This window comes from Dama dama, chromosome 13 (assembly GCF_033118175.1).
Source record: "Dama dama isolate Ldn47 chromosome 13, ASM3311817v1, whole genome shotgun sequence".
NCBI classification, from domain to species: Eukaryota; Metazoa; Chordata; class Mammalia; order Artiodactyla; family Cervidae; genus Dama; species Dama dama.
Window position 1 is genome coordinate 65,873,005 of NC_083693.1, and position 21,899 is coordinate 65,894,903.

A 21,899-nucleotide genomic window follows, 5' to 3' on the forward strand; every position below is an offset into this window, starting at 1 on the left:
GGACACCAGTGGGTCTGCCTGGCCTGTGACGAGTGTCCTCAGGCCTCTCAAGGCTCCGGTGCTGCTGAGGGACCTTCAGTCTGCTTGTACGTCCACCACTGTCATCTGGAAAATGGGAGGGCCCCTGCCGTCCCCTGACGGCTGTCACTCAGAAGCCGACTTCACAGATGAGAGCTGTGTTCTTCAGCATTCTCCTCCACGTCACTGGTGATGCTGGGGAGACATCCTTTAAAGCAGGGGATTCCTGGTGGCTCAATGGTGAAGAATCTGCCTGCAATGCAGGAGACATGGGTCCCATCCCCGGTCCAGGAAAATCAGTGCCCCACATGCTGCGGGGCAACTAAGCCCAGGCCCCACAACCAGCCTGTGCTCTAGGGCCTGGGAACCACAGCTACTAAAGCCCCTCAGCCTAGAGCCGGGCTCCTCAACAAGAGAACAAGAGAAGAAACCAGGACGAGAAGCCTGTGCAGGGCGACTAGAGAGGCGCCCCTGCTCGTGCAAACTAGAGAAGGCCCGCGCACAGCAGCAAACCCAGCACAGCCAAACACAGACAGAACACTTAAAGCGTAAAAAAAAAAATTAACCACCAAAGCAGTTTTCTAAACTTGCCTTTGACCTACAAGGAAATGCCCAGGGTTCTAATCCTAGCTCTGAGCAAGTCTTAACCACTCAGCATGAGCTTTCTCAACGACAACAAAGGGTACTAAGACTTATGTCTCAGGGCCTTGACGGAAACTAAATGATAATTAAAGCAGATAAGAAGTACTGAAGCAACAGCCAGTGATACCTGAATCTGAGTTCAGGCCAGCACCCTGTTGCAGTTACCTGCAGGGGCTGTGGGGATAGAGCTGCCAACCACAAGGCCAAGGGAAGACACTTCAAAGCCCAGACTTGGCTGTGCAGAAATGCCTGCTTCCCCCGCCTGTGGCTACTCGCCCGGCGAAAGCCGCGGTGGTGCCGGGAGGTCACGTGTTCCCTCAGCTCTCATTTACACCAGGCCCGGATCTAAGCTCAAGGGCTGCAAGGGGTAGTAAAGCAGCTTCCGCTCTCAGGGAGCTCAGCAAGATACCAGATGCCAGTGCTGTGGGATCCACAGAAGGAACACCTCAGCTCTGGGCTCAGGGGCCAGCACTGCTCAGGGCTGGGAAAAGGCAAACAGGCCAAGGGAATGCTGGGACAAAGGCTCGGGCCAAGGAATGGGGGCGTGAGAGTGTGGGCAGCAACCATTCTGTCCCACAGAGGAGGGAAGCCGAGAGACCAGGCTGGAGAGGATGGCCACAGCCAGAGCCTGCACGCCTCACTGTCAGACTCCGCATGCTGCTCCTGGCCTCCCCACGAGGGGCTCTGTGAGGTTAAGGAAGCTGTGTTCTCTAGGAATCTGACAGCAGCAGTCTCTTCCCTGCCCACCCACCAGGGAGGCTCAGACAAGACAACAGCTGTGAGGCAGAAAGAGCGAAGGAGGTGCTAGGATTCTGCTATGGAGAAAAGTGGGAACACACGTTGGGGACCCAGGCAGAAATGACTTCATCGTGATTGGCGAAACTCGCCGCCTCTGCTCCATCCACACTGTGAGCAGGCTGCAGCCCAAGGACCGGACGGTGACCCCCGCACCCCGGCAGAAACACAAGTTGACGCAATGGTTCTAACCACTGTTTTTAATTGAGAAAATCAAGTTACACAAACAAGAAGCCTGTAAGCACTGAAATGCAGAAAAATATAAGCTGGCACACAGAATTCTTACTCTGAAACAACACAAATCTGCATGAGGTCTGCCCTGCTGTGAGGGGTGGTGTGGAAGAGAGGGAGATTTTTGGAACCACAGTGGGGTGAGATCCAAGGCGGGAAGGTTTCCATACAACCGGAGAACACAGACACGGCGCGGTCGCCAGCTGACTGACCTGGGGGCGGTTAGCCGGCACTTGTGCTCGGCTGTGGCTGCTCCTGCAGCTGCTCCTTGGGCTGCTGCTTTTTCTTCTTCTTCTTCTTCTGTTTGGAAAGGCAGCTCAGCGCGGACTCGCCCTTTCGTGGGGCAGACATGAGCACCGGCAGCTTGCCCGACTGAGTCGGATACTTGGTTTTCAGGTCATCTTTAAACAGCGGCTGTGATAGTAAATGGCGCAGCTCCTTCTTCAGGATCTTTATCTGCTTTTGTCTCCGACGCTCTTCCTGCTCGTCAACTTTTCCTCCTTGAAACGCAATTCAAAATATATCGCACTTACTATGACTTGTAGGAGCATTTTGTTTCCCTTGATGGGTAATACCTGTGATGAAAAAATGTTTTGGAACTCTTGGGGAGACAAGGCTCCTAGGTTCTCCACAGAGGCCAGTGTTGGCTAACTTCTGACACAGTTTAGGAGAACCACTCAGGGCCACCCTGTCTTTTAAACATCAAAGGCCCTAGCAATTATCTTTATTTTACAGTTGAGGAAACTCAGGTCACTTGCCGAAGGTCACAGAGCTAGCTTTCAAACTGAGATTAGTACCCCAGTCTCCTGATCTGAACATCAGTTTTCTTCCTACGACCTGCTCACCTGCTGCCAGCAATTTGGTGACTGGACAGTTATACACGCCTCAGGCAACAGTGAAACCCACCTACATAGCCCAGCGCCCGGCATGTCCCCAACAGGACTGTGACTGAACCTGCAGAGGTGGCCACAGCCAAAGAGTCTCATGCCAGCCAGTCCTCTGGAAGTGAATCCAGGGTCTTGGCATCAGAGCCCAAGCCAAAGCCCGAGCTCCCAGGAGGAGCTAACTGTTATCAAGGCTCGTGATTTGGCTCCTGGCTTCCATGCTGAGCAGCAAGCAGTGAGTCTGCCTCTGAATTTGTTGGCTTTGGCACCGAGGTGCCAACACCTCAGCAGAGTCGCCCATCTGTGGGGTGGAAAGAGTACTGGACCTCATTCTGGTGTCAGTTCTAGATGTGGTTCTTATCACCTCTTAGAGTCTGGTGCTTTCCCAGAGCAAGGATCACACAGACTCAGCCCTGAATCCTTAGTCTCCGGCCCAGGCTCAGAGCTCAGCCTGGTGCTGGAGCCACTTCCCTGCACAACCAGTTCCCAAACGAACCAACAATTCCTGCTTGGTTTACATCATGAGACTGGAGAAGATCAAATGAGATGATGACAGAAGTGCTTTGTCACCCTGGAAGACAGGTGACAATAAGTAACTTAAAACGTAGTGAGTACTTTCAGTTTACCAGGCACTGTCATAAGCACTTCAGACTCATTAACTCAAGCCATCTTCACAACCCCATGAGGCAGGTACTTTATGCCCTGGTTTTATAAATGAGGACAGCACAGGTACAACAGAGTTGAGTAATCTGACCTGGTCACATAGCTAGTTAAGAGAATGGGCAGCAAACACCTGCAGTCTGGTCTCAGAGCCTGCCCTGACCTTTACCATCTCTCCACACGAGGGATGGAACTACAGCCTCCAGACAGATGACTTGTCGAAAGCTGAGGGCTTTAGGCTCATCTGAGATTTGGGCTTCTCACAAAGGAGGAGGCAGCATCCTGCTGGTTTTGAGGGGACCCATGGTGGTGGGGGAGGCTCTAACAGACGGAAGTTGAAGGGAAAATCAAAAGCTAAAAGCTGAATGAACCCTTCCTCAAGTCCATCTGGTGCCTTACCCTTATACATTTCTTCTTCCAGCTCAATCTCAAGGGCAGCCGCTGCCTGCTCGATCCAAGAGTTGTGCAGACAAGCCTGGAAGTTCCGATACTCCGCTTTTTCAATCTGTCGAGCTAAACGGATTCGCTCCTAGGGACAAGGCAGAGAAAGTATTCATCTGACAGAGGGTTCAGGCCTCTGGGGAATAAAGGCTCATTTAAACTGTGTTTTTAAAAAAGCTCTTTAGTGCTCAGAGAGAGGCACCTCAGCTCCCATCAAAAAGCATTTGCTTTGGTTCCTGGTTAAAGTAATCACTACTGGTGAGCGTGTACACACGAACCTCAAAGGCAGGCGTTCCAAGCCAACTTAAATAGCCCCTCTTCCTGGCAGCCCACCTTGGTCAGACTCCCAATCTACATGTGTTCAAAGGGGAAACGTGTTCCCCAGACACCATGGCTGACCTTCACAGCCGAGCTGAGACCTGAAAACACCCCAACAGCTGAGTTAGGGCCCAGCTCTCACTCCACAGGGATAAAACAGAACTGTCACAGGACTGCCTTCCCCCTCTGTCGTCCTCCTCCCAAAACACTTCGATTCTCCTTCTTATGCATACTGGGTTCAGACCGCAGTGACAGGAAACACCAAAAAAAAAAAATGTGAAAGATCTTGTGAGGTGGGGAAAGAGCCACGGGAAGCCTAGTGGCTCCTAAGCCTCTCTGCAGTCTCTACCTGTCTGTCTCATCTCCCACATTTTCCCACACAGCTGACATTCTGGAGCCATTCCTTGCCTTTTGCTCTCCCAATTCCTGGAATTCCATCCCTTCTTCACCTCCTCACATCTCTGCCTGCAGCAGGCTTGGAGAAAACTAAATCCCCTGCCTGTGTCACTATATGCCCACCGCCCATCTGTACCTGAACTGCAACCTGCCCCACGAGCCAGTGGACTCCTATGGAAAAGAGGCCACACCGCTTTGGTGCCTGACACGCTACAGCCCAGAGTAAGCAGCACTCACTCAAGTCAATGTTCATTGAGTTAAGTAAAACCCCAAAGGTAGGAATTATAGGCATCTGCTTCAGGGATGTGACAGACTTTTAGCTTCTGCCTCACCAAGACACACTGACCCCACTTCCCTACAACCATCCATCCGTCCAACGAGATGTCCAGACAGCCGTGCTCACTGCCCTGGCCAGTGGTGGTGGTGGGGCTGATGGTGGAAGTTGCAGGGCCACAGTAAAGGAAGGGTTCATGAAGGAAACTCCTCACTCTTTGGCCATTTGCCCTTTCCTCCCTTCTTCAAGGAACGGCGCCCTCCTTTTCTTTTTTACACAAAACTATGAATTAGTTTCCAAGAGCGGTACTGCAAGAATCCCATGGCAAAGTGAGGGAACAGCACAAGCCCTCCCCTCATCAGCACTGGGCCTCTAGCTTTCTTTTTTACCTTGACTGCATCCATGTACTTTGTCTGCACAGGGAACAGTGGGATGTCCTCATCTTTCTTGAGGGTCTTGTAAATCTTCTTAAAGTTGATCACATCCTCAGGCCCAACCAACATCAGGCTGAGGCCTTCATTGGTGGCACGGGCAGTCCGACCGCTTCGGTGGACATAAATCTCTGAGGTGCGAGGGACCTAACAAAGAAGGAACTGGGAGGTCAACACGTGACTGTCCCCAAACACCGCTCATCCCCTCAAGGCCAACAACCCAAAGCGGGACCCTCCTCCCTCCCAGCCAGGCAGCTATAAACCTTGCCAGCCCTGTGGAGAGATTAAGCCCTTCTCCCTAAGGCCCACATCCAAACTGTCCCCAGGTTTAGCCCGTTCACTGTGCAGGCTCTGCCCCCTGCCCTGGTTCAGGTTCTCATGACCACTCCAATAAAAAGTAGGAAAAGTGGGTGTGTCATCCACAGCTAACGTGGCATGGAGCTGACAATCCCTCCTTCCCCCACGCCGTGGCACACACCACTAATCAAGAACAGTCTTCTCCACTGAGCCCAGGTAATGCTCCGTGTCTTTCCCAAAGCACTGCTCTAAGCAGACCTAGTAGATGGTGGAATAGAAGGATGTGTACTCATCTTCTCCTGTGAGAACTCCAAAACTGCAACTAACCACTGAAAAACCATCAACAGGAGAATGCTGGATCCCAATGAAAAAAGATGCCCCACATCCAAGGGCAAAGGAGAAGCCCCAACAAAATGGTAGGAGGGGCAAAACTATGTTTAGAATCAAATCCCATGCCCGCCAGAGATGCTGAGAGGGCTCAAACAAAACCGTGTGCACACCAGGACCCAGACCCACAGAGACTGAGCCAGACCTGCCTTTGAAGATTTGAGTGTCTCCTGCAGAGGCACGGGTTAGCAGTGGTCTGCCACGGGCACAGGGGCTCTGGCTGCAGCAGACCTGGGAGGTGTGGTGTGTGGCCTCAGTCCTCTTGGAGGAGGTCACCATTAGCCCTACCATAGAGCCACCGAGCAGATGACCCGCAGACTGGAGAACAATTACACCAAAGAAGTTCTCGCACTGTTGCAAAAGTTTTAGGGCCCACAACAGATTTCCCAACCTGATCTGGCAAAAGGACTGAAAACCCCCAGGGAATCTGACTTTGAAGGTCAGTGGGATTTGATTACAGAACTTTCACAGGACTGGGGAAACACACTCTCAGAGGGCACAAACAAAACCTTGTGTGCACCAGGACCCAGGAGAAAGGAGAAGTGACCCCACAAGAGACTGAGCCAGACTTGCCTGTGAGTGTCCAGGAGCCTCGGGTGGAGGCATGGGTCAGCAGTGGCCTGCCGTGGGGTCAGGGGCACTGACTGCAACAGTCCTGGGAGCCGCAGCATGCTGGCATAAGTCCTTTTGAAGGAGGTCTCCATTACCCCTACCATATTTGGCCTCAGGCCAAACCACGTGGAGAGAACACAGCCCCACCCATCAACAGAAAATTGGATTAAAGATTTCCTGAGCATGGCCCTACCCTTCAGAGCAAGACCCAGATTACCCATAGCCAGTCCCTCCCATCAGGAAGCTCCCACAAGCCTTTTATCCTTATCCATCAGAGGGAAGAGAAAGAAAACCACAATCACAGAAAACTAACCAAACTGATCACATGAATCAAAGCCTTGTGTAACTCAATGAAACTATGAGCTATGCCCTGTAGGGCCACCTGAGACAGATGGGTCATGGTGGAGAGTTCTGACAAAACATGATCCACTGGAGAATGGAATGGCAAACCACTTCAGCATTCTTGCCTTAAGAATCCCATTAACAGTATGAAAAGGCAAAAAGATATGACACTGAAAGATGAACTCCCCAGGCTGGTTAAGTGCCTAATATGCTAGTGGGGAAGAGTGGAGAAATAGCTCCAGAAACAAGGAAGACGCTGAGATAAAGCAAAAACACCACCCAGGTGTGGATGTGACTGGTGATAGAAGTAAAGTCCGATGCTGTAAAGAGCAAAATTACATAGGAATGTGGAATGTTAGGCCCATGCATCAAGGCAAATGGAAGTGGTCAAACAGAAGATGGCAAGAGTGACCGTCGACATTTTAGGAATCAGTGAACTAAAATGGACCGGAACTAGCAAATTTATTTTAGTGCTCTAAGCACCGTTACCCATGGTTCATGATGGTGCCAGAAGTGATGCATCCTTCACTTCCTCTTTCAGCACACACACCCTCTTCTCACTTCCCAGCAACAGCCCACTACCACAGTTCTCCTCCTTCCTTCCCTACCTCTACATGCCTGAATCCTCTCCATCCCTGAATGCCAAGCATCTTTTAGTAAGCACTTTCCAACCTAACCTCCCACACCAGAAGTTATCTCTTTGTCCAACTTTATTTTGCCACTTTCCAGTATCTTCTGCCTTATATTATGGCTGCAGGCATCTCACCTCCTCTAGTGGATTTGATATTTCTTAGGGGCTGGGAACTGTATTTTGTTCATCTGGGTATTTCCCACAGACTGACCCAGACTCTTTCCCAAAAAGAGGAAGAATAAAGATTTGCTCAACTGAACTGGCACCCTCAAAGACTGTTAAAAGCATGAAAGATTTAAAGGAAAAAAAAGGAAGCAAGAAGGATTTAAAAGGAGAAATGATTACACCAGTTACTGAGTACTTACACTATGCTAGGTGATCCATCAGCATTAGTTCATTTAATCAGAATAACCCCATGGAGTAGATAGCAGCATCCCCACTCCCAGTTTACAATGACATTGAAACCAAAGAAACACAGTAACATGCCAAAAGCTAACCCACTAAGAAGCAGCCAATCAGCATTCAGATGCTGGAAGTGAGGTTCTAGAGCCCATGATCCTAACCACCATTCTCTGCTAATTTTTCCTAGGTTCATGCACTAACATTAACATCCGCATAAACAGCAGCTAACATTTAGGAATTGCCACCTGGCTTTCTAAACTCCTCACACATAATAACCTATTTCACCTTGCAGGACTTAACCACCACACTCTTTTCTCTATAGCAAGGTAATCATTTTACATGCTAAACTTTACTATGCCCATTTCATGGAAGAAACTTAGACTCTAACCTGCCAGTATTACGTAGCCTGCCCAAGTCAAAAAGAGAGGGGCTATTTGACGTCAAACAATGTAAGGACGTTTTGGAGAATAAATCTCACCATAGTAAGTGGAAGCAGCTAGTTGGTCACTAGACGCCAGTGGTATTCTCTGTTGCATGAAGCCTTGGGACCAACAATTCTCCTCCTTGCTCTGTCCCTCAACCTTTGCTTTAAAAATTCTCTGCTCAATGCTAGAAGGTGCCCACAAGTTCCCTGATGTCCCTACCTGGTAATGGATGACATGCTGGACTTTTGGAATATCCAGGCCCCGAGCCGCCACATCTGTCGCCAGGAGCACACAACTGTGGTAGAGAGAGAAAGCTTATTAATAACTAACAGCTATCATTAATCAACTCCTTACCATAATCGAGTACTCTAAACACTACAACCCTTACTAACATTCTACAAGATAACACTATTATGTACATATCTCCTTTTGAGAGATGAAGAAACTGAGGCTCAGAGATACTAACCTCCCAAGATACATACATGGCTATTCGGCTGTGGAGCCAGGATTCAAACCTGGGTTTCACTGGCCACAATCAATAAAGCCACACTCTGCAATAACACAGACCAATTTAAGTGAATTAAATAGGGTCATACTCTAGGTCAGTGACCTCATTTCCTATCACCCTCCCACTTAATTCCCTCTGTCACACAGGTAGACATCCTTGCTTTTGCTCAAACATGCCAGATCTGCTCTTGCCTACAAGTCTTTGCTTTGTGCACTTCAGGCCAGAAAGGTTTTCCTCAGATAGTCCCATTTCCTTCCTTTCTTCCACGTTCTGCTGCCATCTCACCTTATGAGAAAAGCCTCCCAGACCACACACCCCCAGTCTGCACAACTCCCTATATAACTCTACTTCTTAGCACCTAGCACCACTTGACAAACTATATACTTACTTTTCCCTCCATATGGACGTAAACGCCCTGAGAGCAGGGACTTTGCATTCCTCACTATTCTATTACCAGGCCCTAGAACAGCAGCAGGTTCAAAACAAGCACTCAATAATATGTACTGGATGATGTTTCTTAATGTATGCGGAGTTTGAGAAGAGTCAAAAGCACCTGAGGTATGTCGTAAAAATAAATGTACTAGATGAGAGCGAACCTGCCTCATGCTGTGCAGAATTAAAAGAAAAAAGGGTGGGGCGACTACCTTCTACCAATAAGGCTCCCAAGAGAGAAGGTAGCTTCCCGCCCTCCTGGCAACTTGGACCCAATGGCCAGTCTGTGGACAGGCCTGACTTACTCCTCCAGATGGGCAAACTGCTCCAGGTTTCTGAGCCTCTGCTTCTGGTGCATGCAGGCATGCAGGGTCAGGGGCATGATGTCCAGGACTTTGAGGAGCCCGGAGAGGCGCTTGATGCAGGAGATACTGTTGGCAAACACTAAGGTGCGGCCCGGATGCTGCATCAGGAAGTAGTACAGATACAAGTCTTTCTCATCAGTCTCACAATGGATCTTGGTCTCTGTCAGCGTCTCTACCGTGGCCTCCTTTCTTGTGAGGTCAATGACCTTGGGCTTGCCCCTCATGCCAATCTTCTGCATGAGGAGGTCAAGTTTGGCAGTTTTGTCGATTTTCTTAGCATGCTTCTTGTGAAGGATGCGGGCAGGAGCTTGATGTACCAGGGTCAGTGTGGCGGAAAAAACAAGGGTCTGCCTCTTTGGGCTGTACTGGGAATCACTGAGCACCTCCAGCAGCTGTGAGAGCTCAGCAAAGTGGCCTTTCTCAACCATCCGGTCAGCCTCATCGATCACCAGGCACCTACGGATCCAGACAGACCCATGATCACTCGGTTAGGAGCACAGAAGGAGTCACCACAGCATACGCTACCAGGGCCCCCCACCCCCCAAGACAAACACCACTTTCACCACCTCCACCAGGGCCCTCAACTCCCCTCCCTCACACATGCCTGGTTTTCTCAAGGCCAAGTCTGGCTAGTACCGCACGACGGCACTTTATGACAGGGAGGAGGCGCTGTGCCAGGCCACCTCAGGCCCACTGCAGAACGGGGGTGGGGGACAGGGAGGGAACTCTCACCTGAGCTGCCGGAGGTTGCTCAAATGAGGGTGCTTTTCTTTAACTAGCTCCCACAGCCGGCCTGGAGTGGCGATGACAATCTCAGGCTGGCGGTTCAGCATCCTCTGCTGTTTCTGCGTGGACATTCCACCAACCAGAATAGCGGTTTTAATGCCTATGGTTCACACAACACGAGGGACAGTGTTAGTCTGATCGCTTATTTCTTCCACCGTGGACACAGGCGCCCCCAGATTAGCAAAGACTGCCAGTCAGTGGCACAGCTCCTTTCTCCAGGGGAGTGCTAAGAGCTGGCCTGGCCTGCTGATGCCGTTACTGCAGGGCTTACCTGGTCTGCTATGATCTAGGCCCAGCCTACTTCCCCAACCTCAGTTTTTTCTACTCTTTCCCCTGACCCACAACCGTATGGCTGGATTTGAACCCAGGCATGGTGACATCTGAGGTTCTGGAGAAACAGACCAGTGGCACACTGCAGCGCTGGGAAAGATGGAACCAGCAGCTGTAACACTTCTCCCGGGGAATTCCTACCCGGTTCCCCTCAATCCGGATCCATCTGAAACTCCTCTAATGCTAGTGTTCTCTTCTCCTCTCTACAGGAGGACTTCTCAAGGTATCCAGTGTGGGAGGAACAAAAAGGGTCATGCAGGCAAAGTGCTTAGTCAAGTGCCTCATATACACAGTAACAGCTCGGTAAAGAACCGTTCCTTTTACTCTAAAATGGAAGCCCACATTTTACTCTAAAATGCAGCCTTTCCCAAGGAATTCCCTGAGAAAATTAAGTGCTAATGCCCTAAGGCAGAAGTCAGCACACTTTCTGAACAGTCAACAGCTGTAGCCCTGCATGTGGGCTAAACGGTCTCTGTCCCAACTACCACCTCTATTCCACTCTTCCTGGTGGTGCAAACGTGGCCACAGACAATGTGTAAATACGTAGGTGTGGCAGCACTTTATGTACCAGAAAAAAATAAACAAACCACCCCCTAAACAGCGGTTTGCCAAACCCTGTCCCACGTATCCACTGTATTCAGTGAGGTAACTAATTGCTTATGCAGCCAGAACAGCGTTAGCTATGTGCTATCCTTGGGAGAATTAAGAATGTGTCACTCAAACAGTTTTCTGTCGGGCTTAATTCTCTGGCAAATCAAATTCCCTCTAGAGGGCAGGAGGCATAGCTCATTCACCTCTGCCACCCCCGCAACTGGGATCCTTTCATGAAACATTTATTCAATGGAATTAAACCTCACTTGTAAACTTGGCCACAGCATCGACGTGTTGTTTGACCTGAACGGCGAGCTCTCGAGTGGGAGTCAGAACCAGTCCAAGCAGAGGACGCTTCGGCGGTGCAGTGCTGCCACCCAATTCTTTTTTTAACTTTCCAGTCTGCTCTTCATCGTGCTTTTCCACCTGGTTTTCTTCCTGTTCGGGGATGGGCTTCTCCCTGATCAGGGAAGAAGGTCCTTCACCAGCGTCAACATCATCGTCACAGGAGAGCAGCCCCCGTTCTGAGGGGGCAGCTCCAGTCTTGGTTCCTGCCTGGCTGGGTGGTGTTCCAGCCTTTGTTCCAACCTCACTGGAAAGTGCTTCACCCTCAATTCCAATCTCATCAGGCAAAGCTCCAGCCCTGCCTGGTGATCGATTCTCAGCTCCAGGCTCATTACCGGCCTCCCCAGGTGGTGCTCCTGTGCTACTTAGAGCCGGGGCAGGCTTCTTCACCTGCCACTGCAGCACTGTGTGAATCACTGGAATGGCAAAGGCAAGAGTTTTCCCACTTCCTGAAAAGCAGAACAAAAAACAAACAAAAACAGTGTGAATCAACAGAGGTACATACTCTTGCCTGAGGTTCTATTCTTTACTCGGAATAAGGGACCTGAAATAGCCAAGTGCCACCCTGACCAATGCAAAGCTCCTTCCACCCCACACAGGTATCCCAACCGCACTGCAACCAGAGGACAGCCGTGCAATTAGGAACCTGAGGGCAAGTCTGACAGACAGCACTCAGAGCTGAGGTCAACAGTAACTAAAGACAAGTGCCCAAACAATGAAACCCAAAGAGACAGGCGAGTTGTGGGCACGTGTGTTTTGTTGCTATTGTGGAGGAACATAAAATTGAAGGGTAAAAAATGGAAATCTGTGTAACACGTTCCCAAAATGTTTCTTTGGTGAGGAAGGAGGTAGTGAAAGAAAGTTTCCTTAGTTTTCAAGGAAACTTTAAAGCTTTCGTCTCTGCTTGAACATTTTCAAACTAGCCTCTGAGCATATATGGAGCCCATCTATGTGGTCAAAAAACAAAATGAGACAAAATACCTCAGGCTGAGAATTTAAAGTGGTTCCAAAACTATAATGCCCCAAGCAGAAGCAAATAAGTGATCTCTATATGAAGCTTTTATCCCAGGCATCAAAAAACTCACAGATTTTTCAGAGTAAAACGAGCTGAGTTCTTGCTTACAGTACCTTGTTCCTTAGAGCTGCTCATTTTCTGAGATGATTTCTATCATATATTTCAGGCAGAAAAATGCCAATTCTACCACACACTCCTCCAGAAAACTGAAGAGAGTACTTCAAGTCACTCTGAGCCCAGTATTACTCTTGATTTCAAAACCAAAGACATTACAAAAAAACTACAAATATCCCATTAATAGAAATTTTAAAATTATCAACAAAATTTTAGCAAATCAAATCCAACAAGGTATAAACGGAATAATATACTGCAACTAAATTCAGTTTATCATCAACAAATTGAAAATGAAAAAAGTATGCATCCCATATATGCAGAAAAGGCATTTTAAAAAAATACCACCACCATTCCTGATAAGAATCTTTCTGCAAACTAGTAACAGACGAGAATTTTCTCAACCTGATAGAAGCTAAATATAATAAACCTACTAACATCATATTTAATGATGAAACACTGAACATTTTCCCCCAAATCAGGGACAAAGCAATGGAGTTTTAGCCAGTGTGATAAGAAAAAAGTAAACAAAAGGCATCCAGACCAGATGACATAATCACCTTTGTAGAAAATCCTATGTAATCTTCAGGAAGCCAGTTAATCGTACCAAGTTGAAGGATACAAGATCAACATAAACAAACGCATACTTCTATTTATTAGCAACAGAAATAGGAAATTTTAAATTACTATCTACGAAAGCATCAAAACTATGAAACAGTTAAGGATAAAGCTAGTAGAAGTATATACACTGAAAACTACAAACACCACTAAGAAAAAACAAAGACCTAAAAAAATGGAGAGTTATACCGCATTCATGGACTGGAAGACTCTAGACTGTCTAGATGTCACATCCTCAGTTGGCTCTATAACCAATGCAATCCTAATCAGAATACTACCTGGCTTTTTTGAAGAAACTGAAAAGCTGACTTTAAAACTCATACTGAAATGCAAAGGGCCTCAGTTCAGTTCAGTCGCTCAGTCGTGTCTGACTCTGCGACTCCACGGACTGCAGCACGATAGGCTTCCCTGTCCACCACCAACTCCGGGAGCTTACTCAAACTCATGTCCATTGAGTCAGTGATACCATCCAACCATCTCACCCTCTGTCATCCCCTTCTCTTCCTGCCTTCAGTCTTTCCCAGCTTCAGGGTCTTTTCCACTGAGTCAGTTCTTCACATCAGGTAGCCAAAGTATTGAAGCTTCAGCTTCAGCATTAGTCTTTCCAATGAATATTCAGGACTGATTTCCTTGAGGATTCACTGGTTTGATCTCCTTGCAGTCCAAGGGACTCTCAAGAGTCTTCTGCAACACCACAGTTCAAAAGCATCAATTCTTTGGCGCTCAGCTTTCTTTATAGTTCAACTCTCACATCCATACATGACTACTGGAAAAACCATAGCTTTGACTAGATGGACCTTTGTTGGCAAAGTAATGTCTTTGCTTTTTAATATGCTGTCCAGGTTGGTCATAGTTTCCTTCTAAGGAGCAAGCACCGCTTAATTTCATGGCTGCAGTCAGCAGAATAGCCAAAACAACGTTTAAAAAGAACAGAGTTGGAGGACTTACACTACCTGACTGTAAGACTTACACTAAAGCTACACTAGCCAACACCGTGAGGTGCTGGGAAAACAGTAAAGATGGACAAATGGGCCAATGGAAAAGAGAAGACTCCAAAAACAAACCCACACCTATATGGTCACTGATTTTCAAAAAAGATGTGAAGGCAATTTAGTGGGGAAAGAGTAGTTTTTCAACAAAGAATGCTGGAGTAATTAGATATCCATATGCAAAACAAAACCAAATCTTTGATCCATATTTTTCACCACAAAAGTTAACCCAGGAAGGATCAGACCGAAACACAGAACCTAAAACTAAACTAATAACACCACCACAAGAAAATGTAGGAGAAAATCTTTGTGATCTTGTGTTAGGCAAAGGATTCTCGGGAAAGCAGATCTGTAAAAGATCATTTAAACTTCACCAAAATAATAACTCCTGCTCTTCAGAAGGGAACTAGAAGATAAGGCACAAACTGGGGGAGAAAAATGTACATCATCTATCTGATAAAGGAGGTATATCTAGAATATATAATGAATTCAGTAATAAAACCACAACCCAATTAAAACAGGGCAAAAGAACTGAACAGGCGTCACCAAAGATGATGACATGGATGACAATTAAGCACTCGACAAGATGCTGCTTAACTGGTCACTTCGGGAATACCGACTAACGCCATAAGGAAACATCAGAAATTTTTAAATCTAAATTAAATGAAAGACTGACTACTCTAAGGACTGGCAAGGTCACAGACCAATTCAAACTCATAAGTTGGTGATTATGTAAAATGGTACAATCACTTTGGAAAACTCCTAAAAAGTTACATTTACCCTGAGACCTAGCCATTCCACATCTAGGTATTCAGCCAACGAAACAAAGCATACAGTTACACAAAGACTGATGCGCCAATACTTATGGTAGTTTTACTTGTAAATGCCAAAAACTAGAAAGACCAGAACCACCCATCAACACAGATAAACAAACTGCACTATATCCATTCAGAGGAATGCCACTTATCGATAGAAAGAAATGAACCACTGGTATTTGCACTAACATGGTTGAATTGCAAAGTATGCCGAGTTAAAGAGCAGAGATTCTCCTTCCCCAAAATGCATATTTGTAGGATCCATTTTAAAATTCTGGAAAATGCAAACTAATCTATAGTGACAAAAAGACTATTAGAGGTTATCTGGTGATGGACAAGGAGGCGACCAGGGAAGGCGGGATTATTAAGGGGCCTAAGTCTGTCTCTGAGACTTCGACCTGTGGATCCACAGCACTTGAGAGAAACAGCCTGAGGATCTGCGGTATAAACCCAAACGCCAGTCTCTAGCCACAGTGGCTCACACCCGGCCTCTGCCTCCCAGGCCTCTGCACACACCCAAGTCCTGCAGCAGAGCTGAACAGCACATAGATCTGGTCCAGAATCTGAGCTACCGCTTTCAGTGGGGCAGTTTTAGGGACACTGTCTATCCTCAGTGAGGCTGTTTTCTCTTCAGTAACGTGGGATTAATAATGGCATCTATCTCAGAGTGGCTGTGAGAACTTTCATCAGTATAACGCATGTAACACACTGTGTGATGTACTTTAAAGAAATGTTTTAACGCTATTATCTCCATTCCCCCTTCCTGGGGCTTCCTCCCTTTTCCATCTTTCTGACTTTTACACAGGACCTCACCTCAAGTTTCCTGACCACTCTTCCAGAAATCTAAGGTGCAAAGGTCTAGTTCTGAAACAGAGCAGGACCCAACAGTCCTTCCCCACCATATCCTCTGCCTGCTTTTTGTCTGTGGAAAAACTTTAGCCAAACAATAAGTTTAATGAGAGAAGTGAGAAAATGCAGAAAAAAAGGAAAGCAGTCCAACAAGACTAAATAATAACAGGTTAGTCAATAAACATAGTTAAGGACCTTTAGTTCCTTCTCAAGGGCTACAGATAATGTTCTGAGCCACATGCTGTGAGCTGTGTATCTTGTAGATACAGAAACTCCCACTCCATGAAAGACGTTACCTGCATGATGACCAAACTGTAGCCATGACATTGTTATTTAGTCACTAAGTGACCTACTTTTGTGACCCCTTGAACTGCAGCCCCCCAGGCTCCTCAGTCCATGGGATTTCCCAGGCAAAAATATTGGAAGTAGATGGCCATTTCTTTTCCAGGGGATCTTCCCAAACTAGGGATCAAACCTGCATCTCCTCCATTGGCAGATGGATTCTTTACACACTGAGCCACCAGGAAGTCCATAAGCTGCCACATTTCTGAGAACTGGCCTCAAGAAAACGGAAACAAACAGACCTGGGAGCTGAAATTCAGTCATTCAGTCAGTTCAGTTCAGTTCAGTTCAGTTCAGTCGCTCAGTTGTGTCCGACTCCTTGCGACCCCATGAATCGCAGCATGCCAGGCCTCCCTGTCCATCACCAACTCCCAGAGTTTACTCAAACTCCTGTGGAATTAACTGTACTTAGTCAAAATGAAGCTGGTCAGACTACCAAGGACCAAGTTCAAGATGTCTGTCAGAGCTGACTGTGCTGTGTCTGCATGAAGTCCCCTCCCTCTGTCTATAAAAGTTCTTGCCCACTGGTTGTCATGGGGTGGCAGGGGGAGAGCCAGCCTTTGGACAGGAGTCTTCCCCTGCTTCCCATTGCTGGTATCCAAAATAAAGCAAACTTTCCTTTCCACGAACCTGGCCTCTTCACTGGCTTTTGAGGAGTGAGCAGCCACCCCACTTTGGTTACAGTTCTATGCCATAAAATATAGTAGCCACTAGACACATACAATTGCACTCATCTCACACGCTAGTAAAGTAATGTTCAAAATTCTCCAAGCCAGGCTTCAGCAATACGTGAACCGTGAACTTCCAGATATTCAAGCTGATTTTAGAAAAGGCAGAGGAACCAGAGATCAAATTGCCCACATCCGCTGGATCATTGAAAAAGCAAGAGAGTTCCAGAAAAACATCTATTTCTGTTTTATTGACTATGCCAAAGCCTTTGACTGCGTGGATCACAATAAACTGTGGAAAATTCTGAAAGAGATGGGCATATCAGACCACCTGACCTGCCTCTTGAGAAACCTATATGCAGGTCAGGAAGTAACAGTTAGAACTGGACATGGAACAACAGACTGGTTCCAAATAGGAAAAGGAGTACGTCAAGACTGTATATTGTCACCCTGCTTATATAACTTATATGCAGAGTGCATCATGAGAAACGCTGGGTTGGAAGAAGCACAAGCTGGAATCAAGATTGCCGGGAGAAATATCAATAACCTCAGATATGCAGACGACACCACCCTTATGGCAGAAAGTGAAGAGGAACTAAAAAGCCTCTTGATGAAAGTGAAAGAGGAAGGTGAAAAAGTTGGCTTAAAGCTCAACATTCAGAAAACTAAGATCATGGCATCTAGTCCCATCACTTCATGGGAAATAGATGGGGAGACAGTGGAAACAGTGTCTGACTTTATTTTTTGGGGCTCCAAAATCACTGCAGATGGTGACTGCAGCCATGAAATTAAAAGACGCTTACTCCTTGGAAGGAAAGTTATGACCAACCTAGATAACATATTAAAAAGCAGAAACATTACTTTGCCAACAAAGTCTGAGTAGTCAAGGCTATGGTTTTTCCAGAGGTCATGTATGGATGTGAGAGTTGGACTGTGAAGAAAGCTGAGTGCAGAAGAATTGATGCTTTTTAACTGTGGTGTTGGAGAAGACTCTTGAGAGTCCCTTGGACTGCAAGGAGATCCAACCAGTCCATCCTAAAGGTGATCAGTCCTGGGTGTTCACTGGAAGGACTGATGCTGAAGCTGAAACTCCAATACTTTGGCCACATGATGCGAAGAGTTGACTCATAGGAAAAGACCCTGATGCTGGGAGGGATTGGGGGCAGGAGGAGAAGGAGACGACAGAGGATGAGATGGCTGGCTGGCATCACCGATTCAATGGACATGAGTTTGAGTAAACTCCAGGAGTTGGTGATGGACAGGGAGGCCTGGCGTGCTGCAGTTCATGGGGTTGCAAAGAGTTGGACATGACTGAGCGACTGAACTGAGCCACATACAGCTATCAAGCACTTAAAATGAGACTGCTCTAAACTGAGATGGGTGGCAAGTTCAAACTCCACATCAGATTTTGAAAATAGTATAAAAATTAGAATGTAAAATATCTAATTAATAACTTTACATTAATTAATACTGAAATGTTATGTAATGGTTAAATATATTGTTAAATTTAATCTTCACTTTTTTAAAAAACTTTTTTTAATATGGCTCCTAGGGAATTTTAAATTACACATGTGGCTTGCATAACATATGTATTTCTAATGGTTACTGTTGGTCAAGTTGGACTAACAGTTTCAGGTCTGTTTGCTCCTTACCCTCATCAGCAGTTTAGTCTCCCAGCGTGTCAACCTATCATTGCTTCACAAAGCCGTAGATTGCCCAGGGTATGAGGGATCTTTAAACAATGCCTAGTTCCAACAGTCACCTCCTGCCCAAATTTGCCTACAAATCTACCCAATGGTTATCACACACTCAAAACCTTCCAATGCCAATAAACCCACCAACTCCCAATGCAGTCCTTTTTATCTGTAGACAGCTCTTGAGAATTAGACACTTCTTTATGCTAATGAAGATCTACCTCTCCAGAGGGCTGATCTTGGTCCCACGTTACCCCTGAGTCATGCAGAAAAGGTTCAAGAATTGAAAAAAACTACCATTTACAGATCACTTGGGCTTCCCTGGTGGCTCAGCTGGTAAAGAATCCGCCTACAATGAGGGAGACCTGGGTTCGATCCCTGGGTTGGAAAGATCCCATGGAGAAGGGAAAGGCTACTCACTCCAGTATTATGGCCTGGAGAATTCCATGGACTGTATATAGTCCATGGGGTCGCAAAGAGTAGGACACGACTGAGTGACTTTCACAGATTACTTACAGTGTACTGTGTAAATTTTAGTTTACTATTGTTTTTTGTTAGCAGTTTACTATTACATAAATGTATAAATTTAGTAAGCATTTACACAACGCACATAGCAAAAAGGGCTTCCCTTGTGGCTCAGTGGTAAAGAATTCACCTGCAATATAGGAGATCCAGGTTCAATCCCTGGGTTGGGAAGATTCCCTGGAAAAGGGAAGGGCTACGTGCTCTAGTATTCTTGTCTGAAGAATCCCATGGACAGAGGAGCCTGGAGGGCTACAGTCCATGAGGTTGCAAAGAGTCGGACTGAACTGAACGACTAAGTACAGCACACAGCAAAAGATGTAGGTACTGAATTTACCTATCTCCATTTGATAATACAGTCTACAGGGCTGAGAGAAATAAAGTGACCTGCACAGGGCACCAATCAGGAAGTGACCTATTTCAAAACAAAGAGCTAGCTGACTTCTTAAAGTCTTCATGCAACAGTGCTTTTGTGGTCATGCTCCCAACATTCCCCAGGCTCCCAACCATCCAGCCTATTAGTGGCCACAAGCTCAGTCCCGCAGCAATCTCGTCCTGGCCAGATAAGAATGCCCTCACCTGTCTCAGCAGCCCCAAGGATGTCCAGTTTGTCACGAATGGCGGGTGCCAAGGTCAGCGCTTGGATTGGTGTGGGGGCAGAGAAGCCTAGAAAGCTGAGGGCTCGGAGAACCGGCTTGGGTACAAACAGATCCTTCCAAGCCGATACATCTGCTTTGTGATCATGTGTTTCAGGCATCCACGTCTTCGCTTTTTTGGGCACCTTTGGAGAAGTACCCTGGGAAAGCGCTGACTTTTTTTTCCCTTTCTTTTTCTTCTTTTTTGGTACAGTCTGGACCGGGCTTTTTGATGCCATCTCCCCTACCTCTGGATCAGGACAAACTGTGCCCTCTCCCTGGGGCACTGGCTCAGTATCTTTGACTTCAAACGCTTTCTGGGCACTGGTTTCTTCAGTTTCCACATCTTTACTCTTCTTCAACTTCATCTTTTTCTTTGAGGAGCTAGGCTCTCCTTCCTCCTCTCCTTCTGAAACAGCCTGTGCCTTTCTCTTCTTCGGCTCTTCCTTCAAGAAGAGGCTGGAGGAACTCTTGGCAGGGGAGACCAACCGATAATCTGTCAGTTCCTCAAAGCACACCAAGTCATCCATCTGTCCGTCCGCAAACATATTTGGGTCTATCTTCACCTCCTTCCATTGTCCCACAACTTTGATCCCCTTCTTCTGAAATCTGCCTGAGTTTGTTGGCTTCGGGCTTGATTTTTTCTCTTTCAACTTCATGGCTGCTGAAAAGGAAAGAAATGTTCCATTAGATTGGCAACTGAGAAGCAAAGGATTCTGAGGCAACAAATATTTCCTAAGCAGCTATCAGGTCTTACAAATAAGTAAGGACACAAAGATGGCTCTAACGCCGATGCTGCCAGCTGGAGAAGATCACAGAAGGGAAGAAATGTACCCAAGAGCATGCAGCTAGGCCTACAACAGAGAGGACACAGGAGGTGTGGCAAAGACAGACGAGCTAAATATAGTTTGGATTTCAGACCCAATACCTACTGCCTGGGTGCCCTTGGCAGGTCCTGCTCAATCCTCTCTGAACCTCAGAGTTCTCATATTTTAAAAAGGTGGGAGGGATTTACCTGCTAAATCACAAAATGTTCTATGCAACAAGTAAACACCTAAAGCGTGGAGGGTGAAGCCTACCACACTCAAGCCATTCTGAAGCCAGAATAAGAATCCAGGAGGGGGTCGCTGGAGGATGCGTGAGAGGGTCGGCTCTAGTGAAACCACAAAGCTTTCTTCCCTCTCAAATCTTACCCCAAGAGCTCAAATGCCTGCGTCACCACTCTGGCTGTTGCCAAGTGACTTAAAACCCAACCAGCTTTAATCATTACATTTTAAGTAATTTAAAAATCATTGATGCACAACTCGTTTGACTGGAACGTGATCCACGTTCTCCTTTTCAGAAAGGCAGAGAAAAATCATAGCTTCCGTGGAAAACAAAGCGAGACCCCTAGGTTCAAATCTTGACGCGCCACTGGTCAGCTTTGGGTCTGGGGTGGCCGTTATTAATCACCACGAGCCTCAGTTCCTCGTCCGGAAAATGGGGATGATGAGGGGCTGCGGCTCCTTGGACTGGCACGCAAAGACGAAAAGGTGACGCACGTTCAGAACCACTTAGCATCGCGCCCGGTGGGCAAAGCACGCCAGCGCGCAGCGAAGGTCCACCCCCGCCCCGCATCCGCGACGCCGCGGTCACAGACACCCCTCACCAACTGGAAGGAGGCGTGAGGGGCAGGCACTAGCGGGGCGAGAACGCGGAGTGTGACTCGTGGAGTAAGCGGCGGGGTCCCTCCTTCTGGAGCCTAGCCCGGCGCCGGCGCCTCGTCTCAGGCTAGAACAGGCGCACCAAGCGGAGAAGCCGAACCAGCCGAGCCCGGCTGGTTCCGAGGCCCTAGAAGAGGCCCCCAGGGCAGGGTCGGCCAGGGCACTTGACAAGGCCGGCGGCCACCCGTCTCTGGTCGCGAGAACCCGAGGGCCTGGAGGAGCCCGCGGTGAGAGCCCGCCCCCAGGCCCGCTCCGGCCCCGGCACTCACCGTGAGGCTACCCTGCCGCGGCCCCCTCAGACGCCCACCAAACGCCTCCAAACACGCAGCACCGGCGTGCCGCGGCAGCGTCCGCCGCAGTTCCGGGGCGGGGCTTGCGCGCAGGCACGCGTGCGC

General features: G+C 47.7%; 1 protein-coding gene across 2 annotated transcripts; it reads right to left on the reverse strand.

The window, feature by feature from the left end:
- Positions 1–1,640: 1,640 nt before the first annotated feature.
- On the reverse strand, positions 1,641–21,891 carry DDX24 (DEAD-box helicase 24). Of its 2 annotated transcripts, none has more exons than XM_061159345.1 (9): positions 21,774–21,891; positions 19,746–20,465; positions 11,465–11,992; positions 10,224–10,377; positions 9,432–9,947; positions 8,406–8,481; positions 5,049–5,237; positions 3,630–3,759; positions 1,641–2,186 (listed from the first exon to the last, which is right to left on the reverse strand). In XM_061159345.1, exons 2-9 carry the CDS (start codon positions 20,458–20,460, stop codon positions 1,909–1,911), a joined length of 2,586 nt encoding a protein of 861 aa, XP_061015328.1. In that variant the 5' UTR covers positions 20,461–20,465; positions 21,774–21,891; the 3' UTR covers positions 1,641–1,908. The 2 variants fall into 2 exon arrangements, with proteins under 2 accessions (XP_061015328.1, XP_061015329.1); XM_061159346.1 differs by having other exon boundaries at positions 19,746–20,462; positions 21,774–21,877.
- Positions 21,892–21,899: the final 8 nt, after the last annotated feature.

Coding starts and splice junctions, on each gene's coding strand:
- DDX24 (XM_061159345.1), bottom strand. CDS start 20,460: ATGAAGTTGAAAGAGAAAAAATCAAGCCCGAAGCCAACAAACTCAGGC. Junction 9,948..10,223: donor AGCAACCTCCGGCAGCTCAG/GTGAGAGTTCCC, acceptor CTGGATCCGTAG/GTGCCTGGTGATCGATGAGG. Junction 5,238..8,405: donor AGCATGTCATCCATTACCAG/GTAGGGACATCA, acceptor CTTCTTTGTTAG/GTCCCTCGCACCTCAGAGAT.